This window comes from Micropterus dolomieu, linkage group LG14 (genome assembly GCF_021292245.1).
Source record: "Micropterus dolomieu isolate WLL.071019.BEF.003 ecotype Adirondacks linkage group LG14, ASM2129224v1, whole genome shotgun sequence".
Lineage (NCBI taxonomy): Eukaryota > Metazoa > Chordata > Actinopteri > Centrarchiformes > Centrarchidae > Micropterus > Micropterus dolomieu.
This window is the reverse complement of record NC_060163.1, coordinates 27,110,059-27,121,921: the sequence shown is the minus strand read 5'-3', so window position 1 is coordinate 27,121,921 and position 11,863 is coordinate 27,110,059. Positions and strand designations below refer to the sequence as shown.

Genomic DNA, 11,863 nt, shown 5'->3' with positions numbered 1-11,863 from the left:
TGTTGCCGAAGGTTTACCTTCCAACAAGACAATGACCCTAAGCGCGCCGCTAAAATAACGAAGGAGTGGCTTCACAACAACTCCGTGGCTGTTCTTGAATGGCCCAGCCAGAGCCCTGACTTAAACCCAATTGAGCATCTCTGGAGAGACCTGAAAATGGCTGTCCACCAACGTTTACCATCCAACCTGACAGAACTGGAGAGAATCTGCAAGGCGGAATGGCAGAGGATACCCAAATCCAGATGTGAACAACTTGTTGCATCTTTCCCAAAACGACTCATGGCTGTATTAGATCAAAAGGGTGCTTCTACTAAATACTGAGCAAAGGGTCTGAATACTTATGACCATGTGATATTTCAGTTTTTCTTTTTTAATAAATTTGCAAAAATTTCTACATTTCTGTTTTTTTCTGTCAAGATGGGGTGCTGAGTGTACATTACTGAGAAATAAAATGAACTTTTTTGATTTTTGGAAAATGGCTGCAATGAAACAAAGAGTGAAAAATTTAAAGGGGTCTGAATACTTTCCGTACCCACTGTATATGTCAAACCTACATGGCAATAAAGCTGATTCAGATACAACAATATAGACTTGGTGTGCAAAGGCCTTAAGGGTTCAGATTCAGAAGTATTGGGTTCAGGTTTAGAAGTGTAAGGTTAAGGTTTAGAAGTGTAGGGTTCAGGTTTAGAAGTGCAGGGTTCAGATTCAGAAGTGTAAGCTTCAGGTTTAGAAGTGTAGGGTTCAGATTCAGAAGTGTAAGCTTCAGGTTTAGAAGTGTAGGGTTCAGATTCAGAAGTGTAGGGTTCAGGTTTAGAAGTGTAGGGTTCAGGTTTAGAAGTGTAGGGTTCAGGTTTAGAAGTGTAGGGTTCAGGTTTAGAAGTGTAGGGTTCAGGTTTAGAAGTGCAGGGTTCAGATTCAGAAGTGTAGGGTTCAGGTTTAGAAGTGCAGGGTTCAGATTCAGAAGTGTAAGCTTCAGGTTTAGAAGTGTAGGGTTCAGGTTTAGAAGTGTTGGGTTCAGGTCTCGGGGTCAGAGGTGACATGATCTTACCCCTGTAGCGCTCTCTCTCCAAACCAGTCTCCCCTGGTGAGCTCTCTGAGGTGTGTTGGCTCCTGATTGGCTGAGTCCTCCTGGGTCACGTTCACCTGACAGGAGATGTGATTAACAGTTATCAGCCGACGACCAGGATGAGTCAGCTGATCAATATGCAGTAATCAATATGAGTGAAGCGTTACCTTTCCCTTGCTGATGATGAAGAAGGTGTCTCCTCTGGCTCCCTGTCGGATGATGAACTCTCCATCTTCATAATGAGTCTGCACAGAGAAGCCAGATAGGAGGATTCACAGTGTGACTCCACCAAAGAAGAGGACAAAAATAACTTAAATCGGTTCCACCGGAGTCTACCGATGATTTCACTTGTTAACCCTGCTGAAGAAGCAGCGGGTTGCCGTGATAATCACTACAGAGGGGTGTGGTGGTGTAGCTGACAGTCTCACCTCCTCCATGACGTCAGCCAGTTTACTGAGAGTCTCCTCTGGAAGACCCTGGAAAGTGGGAACACTGCAGAGAGACAGAGTTTTATTATTTATGATGAGTTTCAGAAGAAAGTTCTATGATTCTGGTCGTTTGGAGCCTGTAATTTAACCCACAACTGCTGAAGCTCCAGATACTCAACTTGTCTGAAGGAGGCCGATTTTACTGCTTCTTTAATCAGCATTACAGTTTTTAAGCTGTGCGACCATGACTACTAATGATCAATCAGCCTTTTATAAAGATAAACTTGGATTAGCAAACACAACGTGCCTTTCGAACGTAGTGCTACGGTACAGTAAATCCCGCCCAAAGACACACAGGTTAATTGGTGACTCTAAATTTCCCTGCGATGGTCTGGCGACCTGTCCAGGGTGTACCCCGCCTCTCGCCCAGTGTCAGCTAGGATTGGTTTTGAAATCTGAAGGATTATGACTTTAAATCTGCTGGGAGTGAGATCTAGATTAGGGACTCAGTGATCATCTCTGTGGGAATCGAACCTCTAACCCTGACAGTTGGTGCCTTGCTCGTGGGTTTTTATTGGTTGCATTACAGCAGTCACCTCTTGAGGAAGTCCATGTACTCAGCATGTTTGATGAGTCCAGTTCTCATCATGATGGTCTGGAAACACTGACGGTCAATCGCCCACAGCTTCACATGGACCAGAGCTGAAAAACACACGTTTAAGAAAACAAAGATATTTATTACCACCAGCTTCACACATTAAATGTTAATCTGTGGTTGCATCTCCTGTAGAAGGAAAAGAGGATCTGGACATCATTATTAAACAGTACGTGTGTGAGTTTGTGCACTTTTGTTTCTCTCTCTCTAATCTGCATGTCAGAAGCAGAGAGCAGATGAAAACATGAATAGTATAGAGCTGCTGTGTGTGTGAGAGAGTGCATACAGTGTGCAGATGTTGTCATGGCAACATCACGCACGCACGCACGCACGCACGCACGCACGTGTGATGTTAAACGGGTGGACCGCCGCGTCCAACCAGCAGCAGGTCAAACACTCATGTTGAGACAGAGAGTCCAGCAGCTGGCGTTTCTTAATTTTATGGTATCAGACCTGGAAAAGATCCCAGGAAGCGTTCGCCTGTAACCTGTTTGGATCATTCGGGCTGATGCGGACTAAACAACTGGACCAGGACCGCTAGAAAAGGGGCGTCTCGGTCTGTTTCCACAGGGACTCTGTTGCAGTTTGTTTGTGGCGTGAAACTAAACTGACCAACCACACCATTTTATGATGTCAGATATTTAATTTTAGTCTTATTAATAAATCTGTCTGCTGAACTGGAACTGTTCGTATAATAAGCAGTGTACATGTTTAGGCAAATCATTTGGTAATCATGGGAACACAACGCTGCATCAGCACCAGGGCCAAAACCAGGGTTTAGGGATTAGTGAGATCCAGATTTTTTGTTTCTTTTAATTGAGCTTATTTACAGAAATTCCTATCAAAATTATACCTAAACACAACCACAGTGAAACACTCCAGTCACACAAACTAATGATCTATAATGAAAAACATACACAGGGACCTGCAAAAAAATACTTTTATTTAAGATTTTCTTGTGTGTGTGCAGTGATAGCTTGAACCGGGCAGTGGCACTAACTGCAGGCTGTTCATTAGGGTCTTTCTCATTTACATTTTAATCATTTAGCTGATGCTTTTATCAAAAGCAACTTACAATTTCTATACATACAAAACAAACTTCTAAAAGCAACACTTGTGTTTTTGCCCCCATTCATCCTGAGCTGAACTCAAAGATCTAAGACTTTCTCTATGTACACACTATTTCTCTCAAATACTGTTAGAATCTGTGTTAGTGAGCACCGAGATAATAATATCCACCTCACAGGTGTGGCATATCAAGATGCTGATCAGACAGCATGGGGATTGCACAGGTGTGCCTTAGGCTGGCCACAATAAAAGGCCTTAGGCTGGCCACAATAAAAGGCCACTCGAACCAAGTATGTTTTGTTTCCTAAACCTAGACAAATTGCAACTTTAAAAACATGGCGTTTCAAAATGGCGATGTTTCGAAATGCTAGCGTTTTATTTTGAAACTCTAACCGGACGTTGCATATGTATTTTTGCTAACTATACTGGACGTTGCATATGTATTGTTGCTAAGTGTTGCTAACTTGACAGCGGAGCCTTAAATGTCTAAAACTGAAGCCAAAGGTCCAAAATATGACGAGTCAGGAGTGAGAATGTGTTGACAGGACAGACAGAGGAAACTCTCCAGAGGCAAGTTTCATTTCAACAATAAAATAACAGAAGACAGGTCCATTAAAAGAGTCTCTGTGCTCCTGTTTGTCAGTCTTCACAACATGCCGGTGGTCGCAGTAATGCTGATGAGAGAAAAGGAGGAAGTCAAGAAGAGACCGCATTCTTTTTTATGTTTTCAACAACCAATCCGAGGCAGAGGCATGACTTGACTTGAGGGTCCGCTGACCTTAAAAAACTTCCATACTTATTTGAACTGACCAAACTAAACTTTTAAACTTCTGCTGTTAAAGTGGCAGAGTGAGAATCTATCATGTTAAAACGTTGAGGGGATGCTCCTGTTTAAACTGGCCAATCACTGTGCAGCTGGCTTTAACATCACTGGTTATGATGGCAGGGAGAGCTTCGCCATCACAAGAGAGACACAAAGTGTGAGCGTCTCTGGAGTCTGAAGCTCAGCGTGCCGACATCACACCTCCATAATGATGCAGGTTCGATTCCCCAGACAGCCGAGGACACTGGAGGTGTGTGGGACTGAAATCAGAGAACAACCACAGCATATCTTCCTTCAGCGGGGAGACACTGTTCATCTGTTATCACAGCAGATGTGACTGGTAATAAAAAGCAAACGAGATGAAGCTCCAGGCCAAACATTAATTTAAGTTTATATTCAGTTTTTGCTTTAAGAGGTTTTAAGGAGGAGGTCTGATGTGGATTCAGGACTCTGCTGGTATTTCTCCTGAGGACTCTGTCACTTGGAAAAGTCTTTTTAATATCGTCTTTATGAAGCTGGGACTGTGGCTCAGACAGCCGAGACACTTTTAGACCTCACGACCTCTGGACTGTCCTCACCAGAAAAACTTCAGAACGAGCCGTCTGTTTCCTGACAGTGACCTCAGGTGGTCGTGTGAACTAAACCGTAGCATTACGTTTTTACAGCACCACAAAAACTCTTACAAAGTGACAGCACAGACATCTTGTTTCCTATCAGCAGTCAATGTTTATTTCTTCAAACCACGGCCATCGAAGTAAACATTAACCCCCGAGGTGGAAGATCACAGAACAGTCCAACCCATTCTCACCCCCAAGTCGTGACATACGGACGCCAGAGCCCTTGGCGTCAGTTTGTAACGTACTGGGGGAAGCGCTGTAGGGTCCCTTCTGAACGCTAAAGGTAGCTGCAGGATATTTAACAAAAAAGTCAGAGTAAGGAGGTGGTTGGGGTGAATGGAGGGCCAGAGATTGCACCTTTTTTTTTTTCGTGTGGAAAAAAAAGAGTCAACATTGAATGTTTATTGATACGTAGGTAGAAAGTTGTTACTTTAAACCAAAGTGAATAATGTTGGTTCCTAAACCTAATCAAACTTTTTTTTTGAAAAAGTTTAACCAGACATCGCATATTTATTCTTGCTAACTTAACCGCGGAGCCCTACACGTCCAAAAAAGCGTCATGAAAGAGTCATAGACTCTAATAAGTCATCCGTTGGTGGTTTGTGGACTGCCGTTTTGAAGCTTGAAGTTCCCGGAAATGACCACATTTGGATGAGACGGTGGAGCTAACGGCCGTTTGATGAGCTAGTTAGCTTGCTTAGCAATGGTGCATCTGTAATTCAACTTGGCTGATAACTTTGACTAGTGAACAACAGTCTCAAAACTAAACATACTCACCAGAGAAAGTGAACAGCCGACTCCTAATAAGCTTGTTCAACGGTGCTGGTTAAATTTACACAGTGCCGTGGGGATGAGTCACTCTAGCCTGATTGACAGGTCACCATGGTTACGACTTGTCAATCATAGATAATCCCGCCCCGAAGCACACTTTCCTTATAATTTACTAAATAAACATCATGCTGTGTTGAAGAAGACTTGAAACTAGCGACTGAGACCATAAACTCATCAGGAAAGTGTTTACTGAGGGAATAAATCAGCTGAGAAGTAGAAACATTTTACCATTATTTCTAATGGAACCGGACTTCTTTTTGCAACCAGAAGAGTCGCCCCCTGCTGGCCGTTAAAGACAATGCAGGTTTAAGGGACTTCTGCATTGGTTTCACGTCTCAGACCGGAAGCTTCCCGCTTGGAAAGAGTCTTGGCAAAGCGTCTATGTGTGACAAGTTGGGAGTGTGAATGTGTTGAAGGGTCATGTGAGCTGTTCTGTGGCTGTTTCACCTCTGGTTCCGGCCAAAGTTAAGTCAAGGCAAATGCTGGAGGTGCCAGAGAACTGTAGGGATAATCTCCAATGAGAAGAACAAAAGAAAGAACAAAAGGATGAACAGACAAATGAAAAATGCCTGAGCTCTATTAAAGATGTTAGGACATTTTCCAGCAGCAGTAGAATTGCAGAAGGGTATTTTTAAACCTGGTCCCTGTTTTCACACGTTGGTGTTGAAATGATTTGTAGGTACAGAAAGTTCTGAATCCTGCAGTAGTTGCTTCAGCCTGCTGCTACGTATTCCTACATCAAAATAGCATCCACAAAAAGAGCTTCTTGTTGCCAGCGACAGGCTCAGACTTTAACGCCAGCAGTCTGACAGCATCATGAAAAGGATCCTTACGACGGTGACTCCCTTTGTTTTTAACAGGAAACTGAAATCTCGCTCAAGGACAGTTCTCACTCTGTATCTTGTGAGAGGAGAGTTGTTGCAGGAAGATGACCGTGGAAACGAGGGAGAGGAGTTTGTCGTGTTGGAGTAACGTTGGGAAATAAAGTCTTACACACACACCTAAAAGCTGCTTGCGATTGTTTGAGTGTATACTTATACTTTCTCCACAGTGAGGACAGGAACAAGAGGACATTTTGTTCGACCTCACATCTTCAGGGGTTACTTTTAGGGTTAGGGTAGAATAAGGTTTAGGTCAGGGGCGGCTTTTTAGTTGTGAGGGTAAAGATTAGGGTCAGGGTCCAGGGAATGCATTATGTCAACGCTGGTCCTCACATAGATAGAAGTACAAGGATCTGTGTCTGTCTGTGTGTTGGCTCCAGTTACCTTGGAGATGTGCAGACTTGTACAAACTTCCTTCAGCATGAGTGAGTCTGAACTCAGACACACAAACAATATTCACATCAGCCTGAACAGAAATTACACAACATTACATCACTCTGCTTCCTGTAGCCACCGTTTGATCGTGTATGTTTACTTGTACTAAAGTATTTATCCACAAGTACAGTACTTTGCTGCATTTCAAGTTGTATCTGTACTAGAGTAAAAGTATCTGTTGCAGAGTAAAAGTATCTGTTGCAGAGTGAAAGTATCTGTTCTAGATTAAAAGTATCTGTTCTAGAGTAAAAGTATCTGTTCTAGAGTAAAAGTATCTGTTGCAGAGTAAAAGTATCTGTTGCAGAGTAAAAGTATCTGGTCTAGAGTAAAAGTATCTGTCGCAGAGTAAAAGTATCTGTCGCAGAGTAAAAGCATCTGGTCTAGAGTAAAAGCATCTGTTCTAGAGTAAAAGCATCTGTTCTAGAGTAAAAGCATCTGTTCTAGAGTAAAAGCATCTGGTCTAGAGTAAAAGTATCTGGTCTAGAGTAAAAGCATCTGGTCTAGAGTAAAAGCATCTGTTCTAGAGTAAAAGCATCTGTTCTAGAGTAAAAGCATCTGTTCTAGAGTAAAAGCATCTGTTCTAGAGTAAAAGCATCTGTTCTAGAGTAAAAGCATCTGTTCTAGAGTAAAAGCATCTGTTCTAGAGTAAAAGCATCTGGTCTAGAGTAAAAGCATCTGTTGCAGAGTAAAAGTATCTGGTCTAGAGTAAAAGCATCTGGTCTAGAGTAAAAGCATCTGTTGCAGAGTAAAAGTATCTGTTCTAGAGTAAAAGCATCTGTTGCAGAGTAAAAGCATCTGTTCTAGAGTAAAAGCATCTGGTCTAGAGTAAAAGCATCTGGTCTAGAGTAAAAGCATCTGTTCTAGAGTAAAAGCATCTGTTCTAGAGTAAAAGCATCTGGTCTAGAGTAAAAGTATCTGTTGCAGAGTAAAAGTATCTGGTCTAGAGTAAAAGTATCTGTTGCAGAGTAAAAGCATCTGTTGCAGAGTAAAAGCATCTGTTGCAGAGTAAAAATCTCTGTTGCAGAGTAAAAGCATCTGTTGCAGAGTAAAAGCATCTGGTCTAGAGTAAAAGCATCTGTTGCAGAGTAAAAGCATCTGTTGCAGAGTAAAAGCATCTGGTCTAGAGTAAAAGCATCTGGTCTAGAGTAAAAGCATCTGTTGCAGAGTAAAAGCATCTGGTCTAGAGTAAAAGCATCTGGTCTAGAGTAAAAGCATCTGGTCTAGAGTAAAAGCATCTGTTGCAGAGTAAAAGCATCTGTTGCAGAGTAAAAGCATCTGGTCTAGAGTAAAAGCATCTGTTGCAGAGTAAAAGCATCTGTTGCAGAGTAAAAGCATCTGTTGCAGAGTAAAAGTATCTGTTGCAGAGTAAAAGCATCTGGTCTAGAGTAAAAGCATCTGTTCTAGAGTAAAAGCATCTGTTGCAGAGTAAAAGCATCTGTTCTAGAGTAAAAGCATCTGTTGCAGAGTAAAAGCATCTGTTGCAGAGTAAAAGTATCTGTTGCAGAGTAAAAGCATCTGGTCTAGAGTAAAAGTATCTGTTGCAGAGTAAAAGTATCTGTTGCAGAGTAAAAGTATCTGTTGCAGAGTAAAAGCATCTGGTCTAGAGTAAAAGTATCTGGTCGCAGAGTAAAAGTATCTGTTGCAGAGTAAAAGTATCTGTTGCAGAGTAAAAGCATCTGTTGCAGAGTAAAAGTATCTGTTCTAGAGTAAAAGTATCTGGTCTAGAGTAAGAGTATCTGTTGCAGAGTAAAAGCATCTGGTCTAGAGTAAAAGTATCTGGTCTAGAGTAAAAGTATCTGTTGCAGAGTAAAGGTATCTGGTCTAGAGTAAGAGTATCTGTTGCAGAGTAAAAGTATCTGTTGCAGAGTAAAAGTATGACACGCACTTACTGGGAACTCCTCAACCTGTTGAAAACCTGCAGCTATTTTCCACTATTTCCAGGAAAAACGCCTAAAATAAATGAATCTGTCGTTTCCGTGTCCAGGTGAGGGCATTTTACTTCCTGTGGAAGGAGATGCTTTGCTGATGGATTACTTGGCTAAATACGAGGTAAACCAGTCCGGTAACCCTCCACTGTTGAAGTCTCTCTGTAAGGGCGGCATGGGAGCATCAAAAGCTGCACATGGACAAGCACCAGAGTCTGCAGCCATGTCGCCTTTATTATTTGTGCTCTACACCAGTGACTGCCAGACTCGGTTCAAGTCAAGGTTCATAATCAAGTTTGCAGATGACTCTGTGATTGTCAGCCTCCTGCCACAGACCAGTCCTGGACTATTTCTTCAAATGGTGTCATGACTCATTCTTAACTTATTGTCTCTAAGATGAAAGAGATGCCGAAACCTCCCCGACACGGCGCTGAACCTTTATCAGCTGTAGAGCCGTGGAGACAGTAAACCAGCACAGGTACTTGGACAACATCCTGGACGTTAAATTGACTTTTGATGCCACCAAATCTGAGACGGTTTTTCCTGGGAAAGTTGAGGGGTTTGACAGGTCACATTTGCAAATATCTTATTCATCTTTTATCATTCTGATGGATCCTCAACAACCTCTTCTTGCAGAGTTTTGACTTCTGCTATCAGGGAGGACGAACACTTTCCCCAGGAGAGCCGAATCAAACAGATATCTGAGATCCTGTGTTCCAGCTGTTGGGCTTTTAAACAAACTCTAGGCCTGGTTGCACATGTACTCTACTACAGGACTGACGGACACACAGAGCTCTAGATCTCGTGGTAGATGTACTGTATGTTGATAACATCTATTGTATGTTTTATGTATTTATGTCTTCTATTTATTTGCTTGTTTTATGATGTATATTGACTACTGTTGCCTCTAGGGGACAATAAAGGCTGTCAAAAAATCAAACAGTAATCCATCCAGTGAGAGCTGTCTGTACATCCGTGGCTACACTGGCCTGATTAACGAGACCCGAGACCCCTACTGACACTTCCCAACCCCCCTTCACCCACTTTACAATCCATACTGCAAAAGTTTGCACATGCACATCAATGCACAAACTGTCAAATTGCACATATTCCTTATTATCACTGTAAATATGTGTATATAATAGAGTAATGCACATGTAAGTAACTGCCACGTTGTTTTGTTTTTCTTTTACACATAGTTCGATAATTCTTTTTATTTGTAGATTCCATATTTATATATTTATTAAATCTGTTTTTGTGAACTGTGTGTTTATGTCTAGCACCTAATCACCAGAGCAAATTCCTGGTACCTGTAAAATACTACTTGGCAATAAGCCTCTCTTTCTGATTCTAACAGCTAGCAGCTAATTCAGCTACTGTTGGAGACAGTTGGACTACACGTGTCTGACCTGCAGACCATCTGCTGAGCTTTTCTCGCTCTCCCGACGGCTTTAATGTTTTCTGTTGTCTCATTGTTTCCCGCATAGTAAAGTGAAAAACAGTAGGTATTGTAGCTGGTGCGGGGGTGATGAAGTATCACATACGAGCTCTGAGTGGGATTAAAATCCCTGAGCAGCTTTAATGGGGATGTAATGGGATTAGCTGATGAAGCGAGCTCGCTGCACACGTCAGGATGTAGTCCACATCAACGACACTTCAACATTATTAAAGCTAAATAAACTACTTACAGTACTACAGAGCCTGCTGAGGTACTGCAGTACTCTGTGTGTATCTGTGAGGAAAACACAAAAGCTGCTTTATGACCTGCTGTCTGTTGCTAAGGAGACGCAGCAGCAAGTATTGCGGGCTGAGACGAGTTTAACGTGCTGCGGCGGCGGCGGGTTTCAGGTCGGCGTTCATTAGTGAGACATCAGGAAATCTCAGGCGTGTGCAGTAAAGGTCAAAGGTCAGAGAGTTCAGAAGTGGAAGAAGCAGGTGGTTTATGATCACACACAGACACCTGCTGCTGTGCAGCAACATTTTTAACTTTTAAAGGGCTTCACGTTGTTTTATAATGAAACGAATCTCTGTTTATTTCTTGGTGAACAGGTTGCAGCCTCACAGAAAAATGATTTTGTTGACTCCCTCTACGCTGCTTCCTATGTAGGATTGGGCATCTACAACAGGGTCCAACTTGAAACCATTTCATCAGATTTGGTTTTGAATCTGACCCTCGGTTCCAAATTTAACAGGAGCAGGTATTGGTTAATTACTTTAAGGCCCGGATCGGCACAATGCAACAACTGTGAGACACTTGTTTCATGCACGGGAGGAGGACTGAGGCGTTTGTAGATAAATATATATTGAAATAGTGTTTCCAACACTGTCTCTGGCTCGGCCCGGCTCGAGTTCAGCAGTAGTTTCAAGGAGAAGAGAAGCTTCAAGACAATAACTATTGATTAGGAAATGTAACAACTACACAGCATTCACTAAATTCAGAGACAAACAAGTCCTGCTGGTTTATCAATAAATCATCCGGTTTAACAGTGCAGCAGTTGTTCTGCTCCGACACCTTAAATCTGCATCGTTTAGATAATAAGTTTGCTTTCCTGAGACCCGCTCATCATTTAAGAAACAATAAACTTCCCTTTAGCTGCGGACCTGGTGTCAGTTTGACTGCAACGTGACCTTTTTGTTTCTGAACAGTGAAAGGCAGCCGTGAAGCCGTGAAGCCGTGACCGCTCCGTGCTGAAGTCAAACTCCAGCTGAAGCTCGTGTGTTAATGTGAAGATAACGAGCAAAAAAAAAAGCAAACGGAAACGAATCCCCTCGAACCCAGCGCTGTTGCCAAGAGACCCCGCTGCCAAAAACTTGGCTCATTGGCTGGACCGGATGGTGTTGCCTGGCAACCACTGCTTAACGAGCACTCTACCAAAAAGTGACACTCTGACAAAAAGTTTGAGATCTGCACGCACACACACACACACACGCACACACACGCACACACACACGCCCACACGCCCACACACACACACACACACACACACACGCGCACGCACGCACGCACGCCCACACACACGCCCGCCCACACACACACACCCACCCACGCACCCACACCCACACCCACGCACACACGCACCCGCACGCACACACGCACACGCCACACACACACACACGCCCACACACGCACACAC

General features: G+C 42.9%; 1 protein-coding gene across 3 annotated transcripts in view; it reads right to left on the bottom strand.

Annotated features, from left to right (window-relative positions):
- The window catches only part of prkg1b (protein kinase cGMP-dependent 1b), a 61,944-nt gene that overhangs the window by 17,063 nt on the left and 33,018 nt on the right, over nt 1-11,863 (bottom strand). For all 3 annotated transcript variants that reach the window (XM_046068691.1, XM_046068689.1, XM_046068690.1), the window contains 4 exons: nt 2,091-2,196; nt 1,495-1,558; nt 1,234-1,311; nt 1,049-1,143 (listed from right to left, as the gene is read on the bottom strand). In XM_046068691.1, coding sequence (XP_045924647.1) covers nt 1,049-1,143; nt 1,234-1,311; nt 1,495-1,558; nt 2,091-2,196 — 343 coding nt within the window. The remainder of the gene's footprint in view (nt 1-1,048; nt 1,144-1,233; nt 1,312-1,494; nt 1,559-2,090; nt 2,197-11,863) is intronic.